This window comes from Ambystoma mexicanum, chromosome 12, assembly GCF_040938575.1.
Source record: "Ambystoma mexicanum isolate Mex_15411 chromosome 12, UKY_AmexF1_1, whole genome shotgun sequence".
NCBI classification, from domain to species: Eukaryota; Metazoa; Chordata; class Amphibia; order Caudata; family Ambystomatidae; genus Ambystoma; species Ambystoma mexicanum.
Window position 1 is genome coordinate 15,810,302 of NC_090936.1, and position 27,698 is coordinate 15,837,999.

The 27,698-nt window shown below is 45.1% G+C and overlaps 1 protein-coding gene across 2 annotated transcripts in view; it reads right to left on the reverse strand.

Annotated features, from left to right (window-relative positions):
• The window catches only part of SEMA3D (semaphorin 3D), a 378,418-nt gene that overhangs the window by 128,423 nt on the left and 222,297 nt on the right, over positions 1–27,698 (reverse strand). For both annotated transcript variants that reach the window (XM_069627821.1, XM_069627822.1), the window contains exon 3: positions 8,923–9,083. In XM_069627821.1, the coding sequence (XP_069483922.1) occupies positions 8,923–9,083 (161 nt within the window). The remainder of the gene's footprint in view (positions 1–8,922; positions 9,084–27,698) is intronic.

Genomic DNA, 27,698 nt, shown 5'->3' on the forward strand with positions numbered 1-27,698 from the left:
GGGGGGATAGAGCAAGGGAAAAGTGAGGACATGGCGGAGCGGCAAAGAAAAGGCGATATGGAAAAGGGAGGAGATAAAAACAATTAAACAGGAGATCATTTTAGAGGACGAGAGACAACATGGTGTAGGGTACAGTTGCCAGCCCCAACAGAAATCTCCTGCATCACAAAACTGCATTTCAGCAGTTATCAAAAAAGGGCTGTGCTGTGTCTTCTGAGCACATATGGGGCAAGAGTTGAACACAGCCACCCCAAGAATGTCTGCATTTTGTTGTTCTCCACGTGAATCCGGAGAAAATAACTTGAATGCAGGGCCATTCTGCCTTTATCTTCTGTCATTGCAAAACTCAAGGCTGCACAAGAAAATAACCTGCATTCCGGATGTCATCACACAGGTGTCTCTTTTCGTTGTAAACAGCACACAATTTGTTCTATTCAACTCAGTCCCTGTACATTGCATTTGAACGCCATTTGATAAGACAAGCCCTGTAGAACGGCATTGTTTTCATCAAAGAAAGTCAGTGAAGAGCAGAGAATCTTGATCAAATCCGCATGGCTCAGATTTACTTTTGCAACAATCTAACACACGCAAGGAACTTCAAAGAAACGATGCTTTCCCTTGCCGTGTGTCAGTTATCAAGAAAACTATGTGCAAACATCTTTCTGTGCTCAGAAATTGACGTGATCTGTAAAATCTTTTCAGTAAATTAATGCCACAGAAACCGCATTTTGTGAAATGAACAGGAGATAAAAAAAGAAACCATGTAAACCTGCATTTGCAAAGCAGGGAAATGACACTTTGAAAACTAAATGTGAAAGAATGCAATTACTCGCACAGAAAGAATAGTACATGTGTGCAGATGGGGCTTGGTTGAAATTTATATTATACTTATTCCCCAAAAGACTTGGTTTCTGTGAAAGAAAGAGAGATAAAAAAATAAAAAAAAGACATTTGAAAACAGCAGAACCAGTTTGGCCTGGGCAGGCACTTCAAAGGTACCAGCCCCCACAGGAAAGGAATCCCCTCCAAAAATATGAAAGGGCCAAAGTGTGGACATTTGTGGCCTCGTCAGAATGGTTGGCATTTCTACATCAAGGGACAATGGACCTAAGGGGAACTAGCACTGTCACAAAGAGGTGCAATTTCCTTTGACCCCCCACACCCTCCTCAGATTCAACTGCCTAGGATCAAGGGGCGCCATGGAAACCCTGTTGTTCAGACTTACTTACATAGAGGGGGCAGGTTGGCTGTGGAGATTTGAAGGACCGCCCATACTGTGACAAATGCCGTCCATAGACTTTAGATACCTTTTTACTTTAAGACATTTCTTTCAATACCCTGAACAAGCAGTAATGTGATATTGTGACAGTTTTTATGGGATTTTTAGACACACAGAATGAGACTAGGTGCATCTTTGCAGCCCATGGTGAACTGGAATGACAGAAAAATGGTGTTTCGGTGTGAGTCATAATTGGTGCAGACATGAAACTTGAGGAAAATATGGCAAATGATAGTATGCATGTATGGAACCATTTGTAGAATTGTGGGTGTTTTATTTCTACTAAAAACATCGAAATGGTGCCCAATGGTGAAGCAGCATCGCACAGAATTGGGGTTGGAACAGGCATATTGCTTGTGAAATATGGGATATGATTTGTATAATGGTGACTATTGTAAATATAAAGTTGTTTGCCATACCTCCTTTTGTGAAAAATTAAACTTATGGGATAAAGGGAGTCATAAAATGCATGCACCTCAGGGGAAGTCACTTCCTTAAATCCGATCAGCTGGAGGGAGGTGGCGACATTAATAGCCTGGCCTATCCTACTCAAGAGGTATGTCCAGATTACTTCCACCCACATGGTAACATTCTCTGATGTCATTCTGCCTACATAAGGAGTAGGCAGGGAGGCATAGGGAATCAACATTCAAAATTCCCCCTGCAAGATTCCAAGACTCCAGAACCAGGTCCAGAAGTAGCTGACCCAGATCTTGGCAGAACCACCTAGCCAGAACCCGCTATCCATAACCACCTATCCAGAACCAGTTCCATCTCCACAATTCAGGGAGATTTTATTTTTTAATTTATTTTTTTTATTTTATTTTTTAATTTGTTTATGGTTTATACAAAGAAAACCTTTACAAAAGAGTTTAAAAGTGTAAAGAGTATAAGAAAGTAGAATTTATCAATAAAAAGTAAAAATGTACAGAGCCGACCCTACCACCCCGGGAGACTAAGTCAGAATGACCAACCATAGAACCCCCAGGATAAAACATTTAGGGGGAAATGAGGAAAGGCTGCTGATCCCTTGGGGAGAATCCAGCAACTAGACCCTTTGCCCAGCTGATGCATCCCGCTGCCCTACGTGACCAGACCCCTGCTGCCCAGCTGTTCCCATAAAGGAGAGCCTAGCCGCTGCCCAAGTGACCAGATCCTTGTCCCGCTGTCCAGAGACCCAGTTAGCTGTCCAAACTACCCAACTCAAGTACATTTTGTAAGTATCACCCTCCCCAGTAACAGAAAAGCTTCATACACCGCTCTGTTACCTTGCATTCTGTCCCAATCCTATAAAAATCCCATAAGAACCCTACTAACTTTGCACATTGTCAGCATCCTCTGTTTGTCCTGTCCTTAGAAGAATCTGAGTTTGCGTTATCCTTTTCAAATCATTTCAGTTTTCTGTGTAACTCCTTAGTAACATTTTTGAGATACATTTATTAATTCCCCTATAAGGAGGTATGCGGCGCAAGCTGGTTAAAATTGCAAATTAACGCCCTTGCGTGCAGTGTCTTTCTTTAATAATCTAGCTGCTAAATTATAGTCTCAGTAAAACCTGTCATTGTACTATCAAAACTGATTTTGCCCGTGTAATTGTTTTCCTTAAAAGAAATCTGATTTACATTTCCTATAGAGAAACCCATACTGCCACCCCATAAAGAGTCATCCTTTCCCTTCAGTATCCTATCTGCAAGGTGCTGTTGTTCCCCATTATAAGAACCATATTCCGATTTGGACTGTTAGCCTATTTTCATAGCTGTTTGCTTGTTTAAAACTCACGTAAAATAAGAAATTGCAATTCTGTAAACGTGTGATTTTTGCTGCATTGTTTTAAATGCCAAAGTTGATTTTCTCACTGATGCACATGTTGCTTTCGCTTCTGCCCTGTAGCTTGTAAGCTTCCTTGCCTTTTTAGTACAGCCACACAAATTCCTGTCCTATCTCTTATACTGTAAATGTAAACTGACCTCTAAGTATCTAGCGAACTGCGAGTGTGCCATTTTGCTCCTTTTTCAAGGTTTTCATTTGTCATTTTGGGGGCTAATAATTTGAATTTAAAAAACAATGTTTCCCTCTTATTTCTGACTGCTTGCTACTCCCTTCCATTCACATAGAACTTAGTCAGCAAGGGTTTCGGGAAGTGCTGCAGGGGGAGTGCATAGCATAAGTGCTATCTGTGAGTGTGACAAAAAGTGATCTTGCTTCCATTTATATTTGCGTTGATGTATCTGATGTCAGAAAGTAAATTAATTGTATGATAGCATTTTGCTTTACATTATCACCACGGTGGTGATTGCTTCCCGAATTTTGATTTGTTTGATTTTGCAATTGAATTTTAAAAATGAATACATATTTCATTATTACACACCGGCCTGGTTCATGGTCCATTGCAACACAGGGTGTTTGTTAAGGGGGGTGTGAGACAGGTGGGGTGCCTTCTCAAAGCAGAATCTGAAATCAATTAAGTTTGAAGCATTTTTATTGTGCGCTGCATCCCTTGCCAGTGGAAAGAGTCCTGGTCTGGAGTGTGTCGTGTCGTTAATCCGTTACAATGGGGACAAAATGAGGAAGAAAATGCTGACGTGTGTTGTGCACATAGCAAAAAAAACAGAAAACATGAGAGAGAAGGGGGATAGAGAAGACAAATTTTATGAAGCAAAACTGTATAAATGAAAAAACAACTGCTATAAAATGTGAAGGAATACATGGAAGAAAAAAATGAATTATAATATAGTTATTTCAACCTTAATCTATCATACCTCGTAAACTGAAAGACAGATTTGGTTCTCAAAATCAACCCTCGATCTGCCAGCCACACTATGACATTGGAATGCCCATTAGTGCTGTCCATTTCTCTTCTATATCCTATATAATGAAAGGCCAGATGTATGTTTGCCCGATGCCGTCATGCGCAGTAGAGGCTGCCTGAACACACAGAATGCTCCGCTAAAGGGAGCGGTTGCCTTTGGAAATAAAGTGGTCCAATTTGCATTGTTTCACCTGTTGTAACCGCTAGAGGGAGCTGCTGCCTTAGGCCATATAGAAAGAATGTGAATTTGCATAGCTTCTCCTGTTTCACCGCAAGAGGCAGCTGTAGGCTTTGGATAGGTAGTTGTCCAATGAACATAGCTTCACCGGTTGCCACCACTAGAGAGAGCTGAAGGCTTAGGATATACCCTGGCACTACTGTGGTAATGAAAATCTGCACTGTGGCCCATGTACACAGGCCTGTACACTAGTTATGAATGGTGTATGAAGCTGGAGCCCGCTCACTCACAGTCATGTACTCTTTCTTACAGATTGGCCTGAGCTCCTGGAGGCCAACTAGATGGTAGCGGCAACCGGTATAAATCCCAGTTACATGACAGTGACTGACTATCAAGAATCAAAATTGGCTATCAGCCCAAACTCATGTAACCTAGTGGATGGAGGAAGCCACCAGCAGAGCGCTTCACTCATTGTGCTACTAGAGGAAGCAGCGTACAGGCCGAATATTCACATACTGGACTCAAATGCAGAAGGGGGGCCAGTCTGATCCTATGAAAGTGTGCACCATATTTCTGGCACCCAGATATGCATTGTCTCTATCTATCTATCTATCTATCTATCTATCTATCTATCTATCTATCTATCTATCTATCTATCTATCTATCTATCTATCTATCTATCCCTCTATCTATCCCTCTATCCCTCTATCTAGCCCTCTATCTATCTATCTATCTATCTATCTATCTATCTATCTATCTATCTATCTATCTATCTATCCCTCTATCTATCCCTCTATCTATCCCTCTATCCATCTATCTAGCCCTCTATCTATCCATCTATCTATCCATCCATCTATCTATCCCTCTATCTATCCAGCTATCTATTTATCTATCTATCTATCTATCTATCTATCTATCTATCTATCTATCTATCTATCTATCTAGCACAGTAAATCACCTACTGGCAAGGCGGGACCAGCATCGCCTTCAATAGTTTTACAGGTTGTTTCCCACCCATGGAGCTGTGGAGGCCATGGATCTGGAATACTTTGATAAGCTGCTGAGATCGATACTAGGGCCAACCAGCACAAGCCATCTTCCTTGAAAGCCAAAATGGCTGCCGGGCTTTACATCACCAGTGTCTCTTGGGTTAGCTGAAGCCAGTGGTGGAAATGGAAAAACTGTGAAGGGGGATCACACAAGGGCCAGGGTTTGGCCGGAGTTTAGAGAGGGGGGGGTGGATTTGGAACGAGGGGGCGGAGTTCAGAGAAGGCAGAGTTCAGAGGGGGTGGAGCTGGCAGTTCAACTCTGATGAAAGGAAATGTTGGAAATAATAGTTTAAGAATGGTGCAATTTCTTTCATGGCTTAAAAAGTACACATGCCATAGTAAGGTAAGCACATATTAGGATTTAGGTATGTGTGTGCGTACCTCACCATGGTTCGTGTACTTTTAAAGCCATCTTTCTGAGCATAGCATGTACTGTTGGCGCCAAAATATATTTTGACATCCCCAAAACTACACATACCAGAATTCATTTGGGAAAGGCAATGATCACCGAGCCCGCAAATCTGGGGGCTCTGTGATCATTGCGTTTTCCAAATGGATTCTGCTCTGTGCGCACACTGCGCTTTTAGCTCTGTCACTGATCTTAGACCATCAGCGAACCTGGGGGCTCGCCTCTGTGATCTATAAAGTTATGACTGTTGTAAACTCAATAAAGAGATGTTTTTAAAAAAAAAAGAAATACATGGTCCTCTTGGTCATGTTTTTTTCTTCTTTTAATGGGTGGCCAGCAACACTACCTCTCTCCCCCACTGCATACCTGGACCCCACTCCACACACACACACTTGCGTATATATCTGTTTTGGTGAGAGTATAAGTTGACGAAGTAAGTCTGGTTGATGAAAGTGTCTCTTCCCATTGGATGAAAGGAGGAGGGGATCCAGAAGAAGCAGTGGGGTGCAGCGAGGGGAGAGACAGTCGGGAGCGGAGCATTTGCAAAGCCTGGGGGGCCCCTAAGGTGTGTGAGCCTTGGCATGTCTCTAACATTGAAGTGTCCTGAGAGAATGCGGCACTCTGGACCTGAACCAAACCCTGTGCAGGTGAGACTCGCTGGTGCAGAAGCTCCCTGAAGCCGTACAGTGCTCTGAAGCGCTGTTTTTCCTTGGAGGGAGCGATGACCTTACACAGTCATAGTGTGTGAGCAGGTTGCACTGGCTCTCTACATATGCAGGCCTGGTGTCCTATGCAAGCCCGAGGCTGAACAGGAGAATCCCAGGACCTGCAGCAAACACTGAACACTGTTCAAAAACAGGTGTGAACCTTTGCAAAAATGATTCCTAAACATTGCATTGTGGGAAGTGTTTGTAAATCCAGCATCTTCATTCTTCTGGCTGTCTGCCCATCCTCCTGTTGTCACATAATAATATACAAATACCAATACAAATGATGTGTTGCCTAGTGACCGAGTAAACAGATCATGGACTTCTTACTTACTCAATGAAAGTAGACATCACAAAATGGCTTCCACCCGTTAGATAATTATAATGTATTTCTTATATAGCGCTACACACCCATGGCTCTCAGAGCACTGAAATAACAGAAGACATTTTTATCCCACAGAGTGGTACTCATTTTATCGTCCTCGGAAGGGTGAAAGCCTGAGTTGATCCTGCCGGGATTCGAATCTGCCTTAGGCTGCACACAGATATCAGGGGCGAGCGCTTAGCTCGTTGTACTATCTGACCGGTTATATATCACTACCTATTAATAGAGCCTAGTGGAGAACTGTTCAAAGCACGGGGCAGCCAGAGCTATCTCTGGTGATAAACTGTGTTGACACGAGTCCTACAAAATGTGTTCTTTCTATGCCATAGGCTAAACTACAAACATTGCATTTGTACGTTTTTTTGCTGGCTACAGTTTTCTCAATTTTTTTCTTAAAAATATTCATTAGCGAAGTGTTTATTATTTTATTCTTTTTATGTCTGATTTTGTCATAATACGTTGGTTTCTGTATTCCTCCAAGTGCATCTTTTTTTTTAATTGCCTAAACATAAATTCATATTTATAACAGCAAATAAATAATCAAACAGAAAAAAATGGCACATCTCCTTCCGTGATGTGTGGGTTCCCTGTTTATTGAGTCCAGAAACGCACAGAGGGAAAGCGCCGCCCCGGGAGCTGGGGGTTTCTAGGAGCGTTGCCCAGCCACGCCCCGTGGGCTATCTGTCATATTTGATTGCCTGCGTTCTATGTGTTAATGTTGCTCGGGGCGCTATTCTCCGGGCTACATCTTTGGGGACACAGTAAAGTGCTGTTACCTAGCGCCTTGCTTTCCCATGTAAACACCTCTATGCCCCCACCCTTCCTCCCACCCCTTCATATTAAGTTTTTCACAGGTTTTGGATAAATCCAATGATCCTTTTTCTTGTGTTGCAGTCACCCCGCTATCTATTCTCACATGCGCCCTGCAGCTCAGCCGCTACCACCCAAATTCACCAATCATGTCCTCGCTACCATTGGGGCAGGTGGTTGGCTGTTGGATAACGTGAAGCGGGATGATGGTGGTCCGGTCGCCATCACCGGGAGAGCACCACCCCTTGATCCGACTGCCCCCCCTTATGGTTCTTCACCCTCATCTTCCCTTCGCTAATCCCCCTCCCCTTGGTTTGGTCTTTGCGGAACTCCTTCTCAGGGCGGGAACTGAGTGGCGGTAACTAGGGTTGCCTGCCCCGTGACTTTTGGAACTCCTTCTCATGGCGGGAACTGAGTGGCGGTAACTAGGGTTGCCTGCCCCGTGACCTTGTCCCGGGGCTTGAAACCTAGCGGCTCTGGGCAGAGCAAACTTATTTGCCATGCTTGGACGTGTGTCGCGAAGAAGGGGGGACCCTCGGCCCTTACTGAGTGAATGTGTAACCACGTTGCCTTAGGCCTAAGGGGTACTCTAGACGTTTTATAGTTTCATTCTTCTAAAGTTGTGGGACTGCCTTTCACGTAAATCCTTCTACGAGGGCAAGCAACACACCTCGCCCTCTTGAAGTCCCAACTTGTGTGGCTGCTTCACACACCGCAGGCTTGGCACAGAGCCAGCTGGCACCCAGCCGCTACCCAGCCGCTGCCCGGCTTAGCCTAAATACAACACAGACAAACGCCACATTCCAGCACTCGTGTGCTACCGGCAAATACCTGGGCCCCCCACTTTCTTTAAGTGGGTGTGCTGGATTTCTGCGCAAACCCCCTGTCAGAACGCCAAAGCCCTCGCGCCACCAAATTGAAAGTGACCCTTTGTGTTGGCCGAGTGATATGAACCAGCCTCTCCAGAGAATTTACTCTCAAACTCCAGGCTGAAGGCTCGTGGCAACCCGAGCAGAGAATGGATGTTTCAAAAACACCTTCTGCAGCTGAGAATCACATTAGAGATACTTGCCACCAGATAAGGGTGGGATCTTCAAAGCTTTACACAGTCTGGCCCATTCACCAAGGTGTTTGACATGGCATCTTCTCGTAGGATTCATATAAATTAAATTCAATTTAATATCAACAAAATATGTACCTGAAGCATCACAATGTTACATTTCTTCTGATGAATCACCCAACCGGAAGTTGCAGAGTAATTGAACATTTAGGCGGAGCATTAAAAAAGAAACTGACCTTTCTTATTTGGGGGCTCAAGTCTCCCACCCCCAGCAGAAAGATGTTATCTTTCGCGCCAATAATCAGCCGGCTCCGCTCCTCATCCAGCAGCAAGGTCTGAAAATGGAGGCCCTCCGCTGGGCTCGGGAACGGGATACAGCTGTTGGACAGCAGCAAGTCTGCGAAAACAGGAGACCTTTGGTGAAATGTCATTCTTCAACATTTGGGGCTCTTCTCTCGCCTGCATGTAGCATAACCCGATCGAAGCTCATATTGTACAGTCTACAAATGGGATTAGTATGTGATGAGAGGCTGGCGTGAGGGCGCATAGTGCAGTATCTTTTCAGTGAATTGGTTTTCTAAATAAATAAAATAAATAAATAAATGCAGTGTAAGAAACACATGAGTTAAGGCAAACCAGCAAAGCTATAGCTCTGCTAATACTAAGCATCCTACAGCAAGGCCTTGCTAATCAAACAATTTTAAATATATGGTCATTTCCAGATGTGGTTGTACTGAGGTCGGGTTTATGAAAGTGTGTTGAAGGGAAGTGCCCTGTCCTCCGGATGGTTGGTCCATCCATGTGGGGTAGCATGCCTGCACTAGTGTGGGAGGTCAGCCATTATAATGCGGCACCAGCAGCTGCGGAGTAGCGCAAGCTTCTGCTCCTGCATGAGGTACTTTCCAGTCGGCTGTGTTATCCAGAGTGAGAAAGGCAATACCGAGCACGGCAGAAAGGGCGTACATGGTGTGATGTTGGACTCCATTGCACTTCATTGCACCACCTCCTCTCTGCTAGCGCTCTTCCTGGATCTCTCTCTAATTAGATTTGATTTTTATATTTATAAAGTGCATATCCATAAAGGGAGCCTGGTGAAGAACTGCATCTGGGCGCAGGTAGAGATTGAGTACGATAGACATAGATTACCTGCGTTAGTGCAGCCCCGAGGTTATCCGAAAAGATTTTCAATTCCTTTGTGAAGACGGCTACAGAATCATTTTGCCCTAACTGTTGCCGGAGAGAATTCCAGGCACGGGGGCCCACAAAAGAGAAGCGTCTGTCCCCCCAAGTGATTGTTCTGGAAGAGGGAATGACTAATAAACCTTGTCATGTGGATCGCAGAATACGAGTGGGACAGTGGGTTATAATCTTAGATGTCAGGTAGGTTGGGGCGAGGCCATGACTGCACTTAAAAACAAGCCATCAAATCTTGAACGCTATTGGCTGCTGCACTAGAAGCCAATGAAGAGCGCTACAGAACTCTGAAATCCATCTTTTCCTTGGCAGTGAAAGCATCATTCGCACTGCTGAGGTCTGGGCCACCTGAAGACGTTGAAGTTTATATTTCGGTATGCCCAATATAATGGCATTTCAGTAGTCCCCCTTGGTGTTTATAAGGGTTCCTACCACAATGGGACGATCCTTCTCAGAAATTAGTGGAAGTCAAGGTTTAAGACCAGTCAACTGAAAGTCAAAGTACTTGATAGTTTGATTAACTTGTAGATTACAGCTCAAACTGGACTGCCCGATGCAGCATAGATGTTTTACTGACTTGATGTGTTTGGTTGCAATTCCAAATAACATTGTAAACCAGAGTTAACACATTAGCCAATGTCTTTTTAGGGCCAAAATCAATCATCTCAGTTTTAGAGGGCTTTAATTGGAGTTTATGTTCCAGCATTCAGAGTTGGGTTTTTTCTGCGCACTTTAGGACTTGATCCACTGCCTCCAAGGGCTGCTTTAACCGAACATGAATTTGCTTATCATCTACATATATGAGAGATACTGTAAATCAAATTGGTAAGCAGTGGACGAATGTACACATTGAATAGTAAGGGCGAGAGAGCTGACCCCTGCGGCACTTTGCAGGTAACCGGCCGTGCTTCAGAAAGGTAAGGACCTACCTTAACCTGTTGAGATCAATCGGTCAAAAACCAATGGAACTATTTAATAGCTTATTCACATCCATGTGGTAGTGATTACTATCTGGATTTAAGTATGCCAAAGTCAACTGTGCCGAAGGCTGCCGACAAGCCAAGCATGACAAGCATGCTGATGTCACCATTCTCAGCAGTTTCAAGGATGGCATGCCAGGCAACCAATTGGACTGGCTCGGTGTCATGGCATGGCCTAAATCCTGACTTGTAAGAGTCCAGAATGTAGTTTTCTGCCAGGAAACCATGCAACTGTATGGTCATAATTTTAGCTGGCCATAAGAGACCAGCAATAGGACGATAATTCAATAGTATTTTCATCGTCCAATGTGTTTTTTTTTAACAGTGGTGGTGTAAGGTCTGATGTTTTTAGTTCCACAGGTACACTGCCTTGAATTAGCGAGGCATTAACCAATGTCTGTATGGACTTGCTGGTCGCCTGCTCATGTTGTGTGGCCCAATAGGCCGGAATAGAGTTACAGCTGGGATTAGTGGGTTTCCGGTTGGCAATCAAGTTCTCAATGCTTTCTCCTCTCACCAACGAGAAGGTGAACTAGGGTGCAACCGATTTATTGTCTTCCGCGTGATCAGTCTCATCACAGCCCGAGAAACAATGTTAAGTCTAATCTGGTCAATTTTATCGAGAAAAAAAGCATTGAAATAATTGACATGAACTGTCCCATCACACAGATACCGGCACTGACAGGAGGGTTCGAGGCCAGATGTTCAGTGCCTAGTCTGAGTGATGTTCTGACAGCTGGTATTTTCTGGTGTCTTGGAAGCTCTGATGTTCCAGAGCAACTACCGCTCAGAACAGCCCGGGTTTAGAGTTGCAGAGGGTGTTTCATGCCATTGTATGCCACTGTGATGAGTTTGAGGGGACAAGTCGCTTAACTATATGTTAGTTTTCCCCTACAATACCATGGCCTGGGGATCAGCTGTGTGTTTCTGAAGGCAATACAGCACTTTGCATTGATGCTTTGCACTTTTCTGCTCTCCGTCCTTGTCAAAGGGGGGCAGGACTTTGACTCACGCGGCTCGTAGCTGCGTCGGTATTCACACACAGTTCAGTAAATATGGAAGCACACAGGGCAGTACATGTCTCAACTCCTTTATTGCATTAACTGACACTTCCCCGAAAACCTCGTCACTTCCCTTCTCCATAGTGCTAACCCTGCCTTCCACATAACGATGTGGAAGGAACATTATTCGAACTGTAGCAACATGTCAGCCCACATTGCACTTCCTTAGTTGGCCTTCAATGCCGTTCATATGATTTTGTGAATCAGAATCCAAGCAAGACCTGTTCAAAGCTTGGAGGCAGAAGTGGCAGGGACGCTAGCACTGGTAACGTCCAGGATGCGAACATCGTATGATGTACGCGGTAACAGGAAACTTCAAAGAGTCAGAGATGCACTTCATAAAACTCCATTGGTCACTAGAGTCCAGTACAGGGTTTCAGGAAGCAGGGGCCATCTAATCTAACAAAATAATAAAAGGCCAGATGTCTCTTTGTCATGTATGTTTGTCCGATGCAGTAGCTTCCCCTGTGCCACTTCGCGTAGCTTTGCCTGCTGTCACCGCTAGAGGAGCTGTTGCCTTAGGATATATGGAAAGAATGCCAATTCACATAGCTTCGCCTATTGTCACCGCTAGAGGGAGCTGTTGCCTTAGGATATATGGAAAGAATGCCAATTCACATAGCTTTGCCTGTTGTCACCACTAGGGGGAGCTGTTGCTTTAGGATATATGGAGAGAATGCCAATTTGCATAGCTTCGCCTGTTGTCACCACTAGGGGGAGCTGTTGCTTTAGGATATATAAAGACAATGCCAAGTTGCATAGCTTTGCCTGCTATCACCGCTAGAGGGAGCTGTTGCCTTAGGATGTAGAGAGGCAATGTCAATCTGCATAGCTTTGCCTGTTGTCACCGCTAGAGGGAGCTGTTGCCTTAGGATGTAGAGAGGCAATGTCAATCTGCATAGCTTCACCTGTCGTCACTGCTAGAGGGAGCTGTTGCCTTAAGATATAGAGTGATCCTACTGTGTTAATGTAAACCTGCACTTTGGACCATATACACAGGCTTCTACACTAGTTGATGATAAGGTTTTAAGGGTTGGTTCCCTGATCTGGGGATTCAAACTGCACCCACTTCAGAAATCCTTGATCAACCATCATCTCGAAAAACACACTGCAAAATGTGGGGCAACGTTTGGCCTCCCCCTGTGAGCACCCAGTTTACTATGTATTGTTGGATATTGCTAGTGTATGCCTGCCTTTTTGTAAGGGTGGAAAGATTGTTTCTCACTAAAACGGACACAGTTTCACGGTACAATTGTTGCCTTCTCTCTCCCACTTCGAATGGAGGGTTCATGACTTGTCACTCAGAGTTTCTGTGTCACTTCCGGTTTGAGCCTGGGAGCCACCTCTCTCTATGTCCAACCCTTTTATGCGCTTATGAGTGGTCTTCTTTTTGAAGAGAGACAGGGGCATCCTCCAATCAGGAGTCCAGAATACAAGACCATCCCTACTCTTGCTGGGGCCGTAGCCTCCTTCACAGGTTCCAAGTCTTAAAATCGTGGCACAAATGCCATGATTTTTTGCGCCACATTCATGTAAAGGATGTGGGGACACCCCCACAACTCCCCGCACCTGTTATACCATTTAAGGGAAGCGGGGAACACCCCCGCAATTTCCACTCCCCTTAAATGGTATAATGGGGTACACACCTTTAGCAGGACAAACCACAGCATTTTTGCTGTGATTTTTTTTTACCAGGGACATTTTTGCCACGGTTTTATTACCGGATGGATACCCCTTGACATATGTGGTCGGACTTTCACCTCCATTGCATTTCTCAGAATGGTGCAGCGGGTTGACAGCTTTTAGGGGAATTTGCATAACAAGCATGACGCCCTCTCCCCGGGATGTGTGTGATTTCCTCGAACACATTTCACCTGATGGAGATTTCACTAAATCCATTTCACCGAAAAACGAAATCTACTTGTTACTTTTTCTTTTTTTTTTATGCAGGGGGCGACGCCCCGCAGACCCCCTCGCCCCTCCCTACTCTAATTTATACTTGTACCCCTCACCCCACCGATTATGCCTTACACATACACCATTTCCACTACCATTTTGGTGAAATGGTTTTTGAAGAAATCTAGGGTAACATTCTCGCAAGCCGTGTGGATCCACACTCTAGCAGGGCTCCTTTTGGACATGGGCTGGCCCTGTCGCCGCGTGTGTGCTCGCCGCCATATGCAGAACTCAGGGCCTACACAACCACGTTCACTGACACTGATTTAGGCATCCCGCACTGCACAACAAAAAAACGAGTCCCTTTCTCAGTCTCTGGAAGGAAACACATCTTCCAATGTATGTTTATAAAAACACTCTCTCGTGATAGGCTGTAATTATTATCTATCTTTTTTACGCGATTAAGCACTGAAAAATGTTTGGAGACGGAACATCCTTAAATTCTTTGGCATCCCTCAAAACCCTCCCCGGACGCATACCCTGCATATGGCTTTCATGGGATTAGCAGGGGTTGGCACAGGCACACAGAATCCTTGTGCAACCGTCTGCCACAGCCTGCCAGGAACCCAGCAGAATGCTCTTATCTTCTCCTCTTTCCATGGACATGTGCACGGGCGCCCTGCACACCGATACGTCAAGGCAGTGCACGCGGAACGCAAATAGTCTTTAAGAAAATGTGGAATTACCAATAGTATCTGATCAACTGCCTGAGACGAGCAAGCCACTGGGTGAAGCCATGTGGGGCGTGTGTCTGTGGACACAGGCAAGCTTGACCACACAGCGCGGTGCAAAGTTCAGCCACTAGGTGTGGGAAGGCCGCCATTGGCAGGAGATATTTGAGGGTTTGGACTACGACTCCCATGACCCTTCACTGTAGACTCTGCTGGCTACACATGCTGGGATGTGTAGTGCAACACAACTGGATAGTGAAAAGTTGCAGACTCCCGCCCACTCCATCAGCCCTGCTCTAAACACATTTTCAATTTGCCAGACGGTATCGTTTTGAGGGGTCGGGGGGTGTGGGGTGGGGCTTGGCCATATGTCCCCTCCACCTAAAGTCACGGAAACTGTGTGGTAGGGGCCCAGGGAGGGCACTCAAACGGTTGAAGTGTTTTAACAAGTTTAACGAAATTACATAAATACATGAATGGCACAAAAAAACGTTTACAATTCGAGGAACTCTGTTTACACTAGAGGTTAACAAGAAGGCGCTTATCAGAGAAGTATCTTTTTGCTCAAATTAACACCCGCTTAATAGCAGCTAAATTGACGTGCACTGATGGCGCCCCGCTCCCAACGTACACACGCCGTGTAACCTTAACTGCACGGCGTGCCACGCTGCATCAAGCACAGGCCGTGAATTCAGGCGGTCACACATGCAGACTCGCAGACCGCGCTGACACGTTATTTATTTAATAGCTCATGTCTGGACAGCTCTCGGCCCATGCAGCCCTCAAATAAAAGCCTTGGGTGTGAGGCAAATCCCAGAATTACTTTCTCCCCGACATGTTTATAAGACGTTGTCCAACACTCGTCTGTGATTAATGCAAAACCGAGTTTTCTTGTCCCAGTCCAGGGTCGGTGCTTCAAGAAGGCAATTATCGCTGGCCACTGAGGTCGTCACCGGTGGAGTGGCACCAGAATAGCCATTAAATATTCACTCTGGCCCCATTGAAAGTGGGGTCAAAAGAAATATTAGGGCTGCGTAAATGACTGACCCGGCCCTTTGTCCTCCTGATGCGTTTCTATAGCAGGGCCTTTAGAAGTGATCTAACGCAGCAAGGCGTAATTGTGTTTCTTACATTTCGGAAAGAAAATAGCAATAAGACATATAGGTGAGTTGGCCGAATTTTAACTGGTCTAATTCCATTTTTACCACATTTTTTAAAATAATATTTTAAACACAAACTGCAAGGAGTAGACCCCCCCACTCCAGCCTACCCCCAACTCCCTCTTTCTATGTGCCTAACCCAACCCACACATGTTTTGTGGTACAAAAAAAGGTACAATGAATGCAGTAAAAAACCAAAAAAACTTAAAAGAGGACACTTTGGCAATAGGCTCACTATGGCTCAAATTGACGCATTGTAACCGGGACACATCATTTTTTGAGATAGTGGTTGGTTGAGGCCTAGACCTCAAAATTACCTAATATACCTAATTAAGTATCCCTAGCAGAGCACTAAACAGGAGGTCAAGAGTTGGCATGAGCAATGGTCGAGTTGTGAATCCTTCCATTCAATATTTCAATCCCGAAGAGTGTGACGTGCAAAGATCCGCCATGACACAGCGCACTCAGGCGGCACGCAGATATACATCTCTATCCAGCTGTAACTGTGGGGGTAAGCCCGGGTGAACCCTCCCGGGCAATATGTTTTGATAATTGACTCCAATGTTTGGTGACCAGCATATATGTTCGGCTCACTTTTGATTGCCCAAAGAACGAACTCACACACTCTGCAAAGAAAACTTCTATCCCCGTAACCCCAGCTCAGCTCTACAATGCACCCAAAGCACTAAACACTCTTTATTTTAATTTCCAGTGCAAGAATACTGAAAATAGAACCAAACGTTTAGGATACATCTCGCTTCCCTGCTCTTGCAAGTCTGCAGGACCACAAAGCGCCTCAAATGTTGGGTGGTCTGTGTTATCCTTCAACTAGTTCGCCCAGCACTACCAAGAGCATGAGTGCAGGGCCAGGGGTCTTTTGGAGACCACTCAGCAGAATGCCAATGTCCAGAGGCTACCGCACTCAATGATAAAGCAGTCCAACCGCGGCCCCGCCCTCTGCACCTAGTTACCACTTGATTTGAGCAAGAAAGAAAAGTGTTAAAAGTTTGCTTGAACATTACATTTTTGGATAGGTTCATACATATATTGCCATATCCTTATTTATCAATGTAAAAACAGGCTCACAATGTCATTCCAGGTCAGGCATTTGCAATTGGTCACAAGAGAACATACTGCCTGTTGTCACTGTTGTGTTACGCAAGCCTGTGGAAGGAGGAGATTGACTCAAAGGTGGCATGATTGTAGTTATAGACTTTTATTATAGAAAATGGAAAAGAGGTCCTTGCTATCCCATAACTTTCAAGAGGGGTTTCCCCGCCTCAAAACAAATACTAACAGAGTCTCTCAGGATGTCCGCCAAACAATAGTACACTGTCATGTGTCGAAAACTACTTCTATCGTTGCCACTGTAAACCTAAAGACCAAACTAAGACAAAGTTCCTTCTTTAAGGAGAGTTGCTCCTTTCTTCTGGTTCTGGATTGTTGCTTAACCAAAATGTTCCTTCAAACATAAACACCAGGGGGCATGACTCCCTTGCCCAAATTTGCACATTTCAAAACAGTCTTTACAAAATGTTCTCTCAAGAAGAATGGCAGCCTTCTCCTGGTGCAATTCTCTACAAGTTCCAAAAGAAGCAGAGGTTATGAGTCCTTTTCCCAGGTATTTCTTGATATAATGCACAACAAAGTCAGAGGGAATGACTTCCTTCCCGTGGCTTCACCAATTCTACTTTGATCTCAGAACCAAGAGAATGCCTCCCTTCTCCTGGTCTGCTCTTGATACGCAAAACCAGGGGGAATGACTCCCTTCCCCTGGTGCTTCTCTACATCTGCTTTATTACCAGGTGAATGACTCCCTTCCCCTGGTGCCTCTCTACGTTTGCCGTATTACCAGGTGAATGACTCCCTTTTCCTGGTGCCTCTCTACATCTGCTTTATTACCAGGTGAATGACTCCCTTCCCCTGGTGCCTCTCTACGTTTGCCTTATTACCAGGTGAATGACTCCCTTTTCCTGGTGCCTCTCTATGTCTGCTTTATTACCAGGAGAATGACTCCCTTCCCCTGGTATTCCTTGATATTCCAAGCTTTCAGGTTGATATATATTTCGCCTTTGTAACTTGCTTTAATGTCTCTTTGTTGGGGTCCCAGACCCTTCTTCTATCACCAGTGGTTTCCTCTTCCACACACTGTGCGATGGACAGGGTTCCAGACGCTTTGTTGGTGGAGAGGGGGCTCTTCTTCCCCCGTGTTTGTGGACAATGTCCCAGACCCTTCCCCTGGTGGCCAGTGGGTGTTCCACTCACACTGCAAATGCGGACAGGGTCCAAGACTCTACCTTGGTGGTCAGTGCACTCATCTCTGCAACTGTCATGATGGTGGCTCCCTGTGATTCTCGCTTCCTTTGCTTCGCGTTCAGACCCTTATCTTGTTTGGGGTCCAAACCCTTTCTTTCTTCAATGTTTCACTAGTCCCGATTGGTTCACTTCCCTGCCAAGTGCTGCCACGAGGAAGATTGCCTGTATCATCATGTTCTGTTAACTTGCACTCAGTATTCCGAATGAACTTGTACTGATCTCCAATCGTTATACTCCTACCAGTTCCAGGGTTACACCTGTTACTTTTTCTGGCTTTGGGACGCCCTGCCAGTTCTTCCGGGGGTCTCGCTTCATTCTGGATCATTGTGCAAGGTTCCTTGTCGCTGCAACACTTGCTCCACGTTCTTTGTTCCAACCCGTCGGGCCAGCGGTGTGGGCGCCATTGAAGGACCACGTAATCCACCTTCTCAAGGTCGTGCCACTGCTTCTCAGCCTCCAGCCACGTTTGTGACCAGCTCCATAAAGGATTCTTGGCACTTCATGAGGAACCCATTGTATCAAAAGTAAGAACGCAACACAAAACAAGTTCAAGGGTGTTTATTGAACAGTTTAAGGGGTTTGGGAAAACTCCCAACTTGCTCTAATGCTAGAATGGGAGTCATCTTGACCGGTGAAAGTATGAAAATAAAAATAAATAGTCCTAGTCAGTCTAGTCCAAACTATAACAGTTAAACTAATAAAACTATTACTTGCCCTAAGCTTATACAGTGAGTGAAGAGGGATGAGTAATTAAACAACATAAAGGGTGCATCAAATTTAAAGTCACGGTGGAAGTAGGACTTCTTTATCTAGATTCTACAAGGAAATGTAGGTTTCCCTCACCCAAGTCCGGGTCTCCCTTCAGGATATGGTTCTCTTGGCCTTAGTGAGGGGCAGACTCTCGGGTCTTGCAGATCAGCCCCTCTCAGCTCTTCAGTTCCTAACCAAGAATATACTACCACAACAGTTCACTGCAGGTCTCCCAGGTTTCTCTCACCCGAGTTATAGTGTTCACAAGGTTATCAAAACAAAATAATTCTCGCTGATAAGTCTTTAGCCGTTCAGGGTTCCCTTCCCGAAAGTGAGGTCCATGTCCAATAAATTCAAATGAAATATCTAAGCCACAATTTCAAATGACTTAGGGGTTCCCTTCCCCAACTCTTCAGCTTCTCTGATTCATCCGGGGTCTCTCTGGCCCTCCTGCATCTGTCCCCTGCCCAGAAACCACCCCTGTGCAGCACTTAACACTCCTCGCTCCTTGGGATCTATAATTCATACTACACCAGTTCACGGTAGGCTCACCTAAGTAGGGCTTAAGCCTTCTTCCTTGCTTTGACTTCACTGTCGAAGACATTCAAATGTGCAAGGATTTGACAGGTACCTCAGCATGACCACTTCAATTTATTCAGTTCACAGAGACTTTTTAAAAGGAACTCTCCATTCAGCTGGACTACTCTGTTCCTCATTTTCAGGGTTCGAATCTTTTGCAGAAAAAACGACCATTCCTAAAATGCACTTGGATTCAGTTAATTAATTCCTGTTAAGCATCATCCAGACACATGAACCTGGGTTCCTTTCTCTCTTAGACTTAGGCAGAGTCTGGTGCTTTCTTAGGCTGAGGTCAGGGTCTCACCACCTGCCACTTCTTCCTCCCCAACTCCTTAATTCACCCGGGAGGGAAGCAAATACTTCTTTGTAGGTCTTTCCTCCCCAACTCTGTTGTTCACCCGACAGGCAGTGCACTCTGTTTCCCAGAATGCACTTCTTCCTCTGTTTGTCAATGCCCCAGAGGATTGGACACTGGTCTGTTCATGTCCTGCTGTGAGTAGCTCTCTCTACTCTCTCTGCCCTGCTTCCAGGCACCGTCCAGCATCGCCAGCTCACTCTCGGAGTGCTTGGTACTTAGGTAGGGATCCTCTGCCAGACTCAGGCTTGCAGACTCGCTCCTGGCTTTCCAAGAGCAACGCTGCCTTTTCTACCCCTGCAGGCTATTTTTATGCACCTGTGAGATGTTAATTGTCTCCAGGTGTTTGTTCAGGGTTGGGTCGGCCAGACCTTGCCTGTCCTCATTAACAGGACAGCCCGCTGTCACAATGGAAGAGGCTGTCCTCTGTGTTAGTGTGCTTTCCTTTTGTAATCTTCATACTCTTAGTCCCTCTCTTCCTCATCTCAGTCTTTTGGTATTCTAGTAGAAGAATGGGATTATGGGAGTTGTAGTGTCCTTTGAAAGGGAAAGAAAAATAGGGTAGATTTTTGTAAGAAAAGGGGGTTTGTTTGCAAGGTTGCTGAGAAATGGGTTTCAGGGAAGTGGGGTTACAATTTGCATTGGGGTTTAGGGATGGTCTTGTCTACCCCTGATGGTGCCGTCTTCTTTTCCATACGGAAAAAGGTTGGGGTATGACAGGACTTGTCACCCACGATTAAAAGAACATGTTTTATTTCACTACTAAACCTGCAAATCCTAGTATGTGTTAATAGACGTATAGACCTCAGCAGTGCTCTTTATAGTTGTGATAGTGAGAGACCCACCTCCATGTGTCAATCAAATAAGACTATTTTGAATTCACATTTCAACAAACACTTTAAATACATAGTTTGATATTAAATGTTGATTTATTTGAGAAGGAATCCTGAGTTCCAGCACTTTAAGCAAACAGCAATCCTTAAGAGTACACAATCTCAAAGGTTTTGCCTAAAATCCGTGCTCAGCCGGCTGGCACGCCAACAATCCTGCATTCACCGCTCACACTCTGCATTCATTTCACCCCTTCTCCTTTTCATTTCATCTTTCCTCATTTAAAAGCTGCGGCAGACTGGAAATGGATGTTCATGTTAAATCCATCTTTTTCTTTTTAAATGTGTGTAACAGTTGTGAAATCTGTTTCATGCTAGAGAAGCTTGAAAAAGCCCTTAACTTCCATAACTCAAAAATATTCAGACATTTCTTTGTCAGTGATGTTTTAACTCAAACTGCACATTTGTATTTTTTAATAGTCAATGCACAAAGGCAGCACTGTTCACTACAAGAACGCCTTTTCATGCACATCTGGCACAATGCCACAGGCTGCTGGCATATATTATGGCCCTGCATTACCTGGCATTAAATAAAGGCATGGTCTCTATTCAAGACACATGTAAAAAGGTTTTTCCATTTTATTCATACTTTACATTTCATTGCATGGCCCAGAGGAGGTTCATGTCTCACATATTCAGGATCCAGAATAATAATCCAGGTGTGCCTTGATTCTTTGACACATATATATCATGAGAGAACCCGGATGTCCTTGGCCCCTTGTGACCACTTCAGACTCTGAAACCTCTCCCTGAGGGTCATTTATCCAAAGGAGCTTGATCGGAGCTATGGCTTTGTGCCACAGAAATCTATTGTTCATAAAAAATAAGTCCGGATATGATTGCCTTGAGGTCTCCCCCCACCCATTTTTAGCACGGATCAAGGTGGGACTGTGGAGCACAGTGCACACTCGTGCCTTCAAAGCACGAGCCAACAGTTCCCTATCAGCTATCAGGTTCTTTGACAGTTAAGTCTCCTTTCAATAAAAGTCTCTCGTCTTCGTGGGCCTGATGCATTAAAAAAGCAACAACACAAAGTTCTGTTCCACATATACTTTGGGTGACGGCTTCACCACGGGTCACCCTCTTCCTGGTGCAGACCACTCACCAGTTGTATTCAACAAAACAACTAAACAGTTCCTTTGCTCAATGAACTTTGGGTGATGACTTTTCACCCCTGGATCTCCCTCGGCCGGACTGGGACCCAACTGACAAGGGGGACGATTCACCTCCTCTGGTCTTGCATTCACAAATCTTCAATCTCTTTTAAACAGTTCATCAGGCTTTGCCCTTGGTTGTCGACTTCCCTCTGCCGGGTTCACTCCCGCCAACTTTTACCAAACAGTTCACTATTGGACTTTAGACTTTGCCCCTTCTTGTTAGCATCCCTCCGTTGGGCTCACTCTTGCCAACTTTATGAAACACAGTTCATTACTGATTTCACCATGCCGGATTCATGTCCCTTCTTCATAATCATCTGTCGGTCAAAGAAATTTGACGGTAGAGAGGATGTTACAAGACCCCTATAGGACCACTTTGACCTCTTTTTGCCTCTTCCCAATGCATTCTGGTTATGGTAGTCTCTACCCTCAGGTAATTTCCCAGAGATTTCTGCGTGAGCACTCATGTGGTGCCGAATGCCTCTGTTGCAGGCTTTTCCCCCATTTTCTCAATACTTACTTTAAGATTTCCAACGTTCAAATGATCTGTTTGCTACTTTTCATTCAACACAGCCCTGTTTCTTATTGACTCCCCCTCGACTCACCGGCTGTGATGAACCACTTGGCTTTCTTCTCCTTCGAGCCAAGGTTGGTACCACAGAGACAAGCATCTTTCCCAAGCTTGGTGGAGGGGCCTGTGCACCATTGACAACTGCTGCAACACACGCTGGCCTTTGTTTGCGGCCTTATGTTTCCATCTGTGGAGGTTTTGCAGGCCTTGATAGGAAAGGGTAAGGTCACTTCTCTCCTTGTTACCCACTCGGTATTCGCCGTCTTTCGCCTCCTCTTGAAATGCCGTGCTGAGTTAGCTCTCAAGTCGTGTGGTCTACCTTGCTCGTCCTGTGCTCTCGTGCTCCACCTTTTATCCATGTGGGGAAGGGAAAGGTCCGTCACGTGTGAGTGATTCTGATTAATTATCTGACTTTGCCTGACCCTTGTATTGGGACATGTCGGGTAACTGGCTCTGGTGTTAGTCCGTTGTCTTTCGTGTTGTGCGAAAGTGTTTGAGTCGGAAAAGGGGGGCAGCAGTGTTTTGGAATATCCTACGCAGTAGGATGGGGAAAAGGTGTTGAAAGAAGGGGGATCCCGCATCTCCGCCAACAGTGTCCCACTCCCCAAGGATCCCCCCATCCAGGTGATCCTCCCTCACTGCACCACCCGCAGGAATTGGATCCAATAGCAATGGCCGTGTCCTTGCGACACAACAAATCCCCGGGGACTAGTCAGGGAGACACCTTCAGGTTTCTCACAGAAGCCAACTCCCGCCCCATTCATTTTAGCTCCCTATATCCCACCTCCCCTTCCTCTCCCCTCTCCTAGCGCTTTGAAGTTGTTGTCTTTTCAAGTTCAGTGTGAACAAAATATCAATTAATAAATGATAAAAAAACATAATCCGCACATGCATAGAACAAAAAGCCACTGCATATTTTATATCCAACTTTCTTTTCACGAGTGCTCAAAAGTTGTTTTTATCTGATTAATTGATTGATTGATTGAGATGTTTATAAGAGTGCACACAACAAACCGAATTGAATCCTGGCACAGTTGGAATGTGTCATCAAAACAAGATGTAATAGCTAATCACATGATCGTAGTGGTCCAGAGGTCAGAACGAAAAAAAGCTTCTTTAAAGAGATACATTTTTAGTCCTGCTCAGAATGTTAAAAGCAAATTTGTTTTCCTTAAATTCACAGGGAAACTGTTCCACAATCTAGGCCGGAAGACCGAACATCTACAATCTCCCATAAAGACACAATTTGTCCTGGGGATAGTGAGTAGATGTTTGTCTTCCGACCTTAGGGCCTGAGTGGAGTGGTATAGTTTCAATTTATCCCTCAGATAACTTGCTGCCTTACCATTTATACATTTGAACATCAAGCAACCAACCTTGAACTTTATGTGGTCCTCCACTGCTGGACACTGGAGACAGTGACAGAGACCTGAGGTTGGGGTGTGTTTATATGCTCCCAACACTAATTTAACCTCTGCATTTTGTGTCCTTTGCAAGCATTGAATCTGTTTGGCAGGGGCTCCATGGCCTCTGCTCGGCATTTAAAAGTGTGTACAAGGACTTTCAGTGTGTTCATTATTCAAAAGTACATGTACTGGTTCTGTGTGATATTCAACAATGACTTTCAGTTTGTTTGTTATTGAAAAGTACTTGTAATTGCTCTGAGAAGTATTCAAAAAGCATGTGTAAAGGTTTTCAGTTTGTTCGGCATTCAAAAGCATGCTCACTGCATATTCGCCTGCCATCCAGGTGTCTCCTACACTCACCGGCCGGAGCATTGTCAGGCTTCTGCCGCCACAGGTCTCTGCCGTCCGATGCACTGCCTTGTCTTCCTCTCCCAGCGGCTCTTCGTGGCGTGGCGCCCCAGCGATGCTCCACTTGCAGGATAGGATTCATAGGATTCCTGTGACCGTTTTGCTCGGTCACGCTGGTCTCCCTCTCGCGGACTGCTCCCGGCTTCCAGCACATCTTGGTTTTGAGTGCTGCTGCATGAACTGTGCATCTGCACACAGTCGTCGAGTGCTGCTCTTGACACACCATCGACCTGGAGTTGCCTTCCCGGCTACTGCCGCGGCCTTGACAGCTGATTCAGCCTCTACAGCTGACTCGTCTGCACAGCTGATGTCATTCACCTCTTTATTCGGGCTTTTAAAGTTCCCGCCTCCATGAGTATTCCAAAAAGGACTAGACCGTTCACCTTTAAAGCAGTAGTCCTGCTTTACTCGTGTTGTCCTCCTCCTCATCTCAGTAATTGGTTGGCATTGATAGCTGTCTCCGCAAATAAAATGAGGATGTGTCGTTCTAGCTATTCCCTTCTTTGTCCCAGTGGCATGCTGGCGTGATTTGGGGGAAGCACAGGGAAAAGGCTGACAAAAGCCTATAAGGGATGGAGGGATCGTGGTGAAAGGAAAATGGGGAACACCATGTCTCACATAAGGACATCCTCTCCCCACTCCCCAAGTCTCCTTCTCCCAGGTGATCCTCCCTCGCACATCCACCACCATATTCAGGATCCAAAAGCGATGCCCTTTTCCCTGCTACCCCGGAGGAGGCTACAGGGGGAAAAGAAGTGAGGATGCCCTCAGGTTTCTCACACTTAATATATGATATTTATTTATTTATTGTTTTCTTTTCATGTGCTTATACAATAAGAACATACTGTTTCAAAGCTTCCATAGGGCAGGGAGGGAGCAGAGGTGGGAAATACATTACACCATAATATTTAAGAGCAGAGTGGGGAAGGACAAACCTACTATGCCTTGTGAGTATTCAGAACGTGAAAATCCAGAACGGAAGAGTAAAGAGGAGGGTATCGCTAGGGAGTCTGAGCTCGTGGGTGAGCCATAGACAAAGTGTTAGGAATGTTGAGTGCTACATGTCATGGGCTGTGAAAAGTGTAACTGCGAGTAACCGGAGTGGAGGGTGTGCTGATGCAAAGTGCTGTGGATAGACAGGAGCTGGGAAGAATTGGTGTGGGAGGTCAAGGCCCTGAGGATGCATAAGGGCCAAAGACACTGATTCAGCAACTGTGGGATTAGCAGAGGAGAGAAGGAGGAGGAAAAGAGGAAAGTCTTAAGGAGGGAGTTTCCGTAATTGGACAAGATCTAGCTCAAGGTGCACGGGGATGGGGGGTCTTTTCCAGAGGAGGGAGCCTGCAGAGGAAAGTGAGTGACCTCTGCCCTCTGTTTAGCAAAACGCTTTACTCAGAAAGAGTTGGTGCCAGAGTGTGATTCCCTGGCCCCGGAACCACCTTGTGGGTGATGCAGAGGGATTTGAATGTAATCCCTGCAGCAACCGGGAGCCAGTGAAGACCTTTTATTGCAGGATAGATGCAGTCCCTGGGTTTAAGGCCAAGGATAAGTATTGCGGCCCTATTCAGGATAAGCTGGAGGGGGCGCAGAGTGTAAAATGGAAGATTCAGGAGGAGGATGTAACATGATGCATATGTGAACTCTCTGCCTTGGGTTGATTAAGCTATATTATATTTTGTTCCCTTTTGGCAACTCCAAAATTAGTCTGATTCCAGATCCCAGATACCCTGCATTTTATTTTGTCTGATTTCCAGCGAATTTCAGCAAATGAAGCATTTACAGAGTTTAGCCTGGGCAAAACTATGTTTCCTCATGTACAATGACCTTTTCTCACTCACTATTGAAATGGTTCTACAAAATCCACGCATACCATTTAATACAATTGATTTAAAGTTCTGGCACCATTGTGCAAGATCTGGCAGCAGATAAAGCACATTTGGTATCAGATTTTCAAATATATATATTATATACCTCGGTTAGGGTAACGCAAAACTCACAAACCTTCTGTAAATAGAGAACATTGTTTTTTTAAAAAAAATGTATTTAAATGTTTATTGGTTTAACATAGGGAAGATATACCGTGACAAGTTAAATTAACCATTTACATTCAATTCCAATTTCAATTCTTCCATACAATTCCTGTATAAAATCATTCCTACTAGAAGGTTAATTAAACTAAAAAGAATCTGGAGAAGAGAGATGAGACATTAGGGGAAACCATAAAACAAATGAAAGACAAGAAGACAAAGAGGAAAAGACAGGAGATTCTATTCCATAATTAGTCCTTGTTTCGCAAACGTTATTCAATTTTAGCCTTTAGTAGGATGGCTTCAATAAAGTTAAGGACTTCAAGACATAGACTAAGGTTCACACTCATAATCATCCAGTCCCACCAATTTTGGTCAAGTTCTGTCATGCGCCGTCTTCAGAGTTGGCACCTGTGGCCCCGTGCTTGTTTACACTCTTCCTGATTCCCATCACGTCCAGGACTTATGTGCCTCCAGCGGTCTAGTCGTTCACTGCGTGGATGCACGTAGCGCTATTTAAGCCACGCCCCCATAACACTCTTTGCATTGCAACCACTACGGTCTGCTGTTTCCCGTGCTGCCACTGTTGGGCTTCACTTTAACTTTTCGCTCAGCCCGTGTACTTGGCCGCCTTCTGCGGTCTGTCTCATTTATTCCTCCTCTTTCTGCCTTCATCGTTCATACTTCAGTCCATTCGGTGCCCTTCGCTTCTTACTCCCTACCTCTCTCCAGCCTCCTCCCCTTTTCTTTTACCTCCACGCCAGTTTTCCTGTCTCTTACCTGTTCCAGTTACTCATTTACTTGCTCCAATTCTTACCACCTTTCCTTCCCGGAGTGAGTTGTTACCTACTCATTGGTTCGGATCTACCTCGAGCCCAAGTTCCACTGAAGGTCCTGCCGGGTCCTTCTATCTATGGGGTTTTTTCTGCCGCGGCTGGCTTTTTCCCCACTTTTGGTCCATCCCCGGAAAGGGGTCACAAGGTAGTGCTTTACAACAGCCTTCATGGTGGCTTCTTCCCGTGCGAGACCCAAGCTGCAAACAAAAAAAGAGAAGGACTACAGAGCCCGCCATTCCCTCAGCCCGCTGGACGAAGAAGACACTGATACCTCAGGTGAGGAGACACAAGAGGAGGAGGGGAAAAGGGACATTCAGAGTATTCGGGTCAAGGAAGTTGACAAGTTCGATATAGCCAATCCTTTGCGTATTCTTTAAACGAGTGGTGCGTAGGTCTATCAACTTGGTGCAAGTGGTGACACAGTGTGTAAGTGTTCCAAATGTTCTCTCTGTACAACAAAATCTGCCATTGGCGTCACTCTAGGATATTAATTTCCTCTCAAGAGCTATCTCCTTTGTATTTATTATATTTAATCTCACTCTTAATAGGAGGTCTCGATACCTTGGTGAGGGGAATTTTTTCAAATATGTTGTCAGTTTGTTTAGTCCTATTTTTCCCTTTTCTTGAGCAGGTCTATGCAAGTCGATTTCTCAGCTTTATTGTTTCAATCCAGTCTTGCCCTGATAACTTTGTTTTGA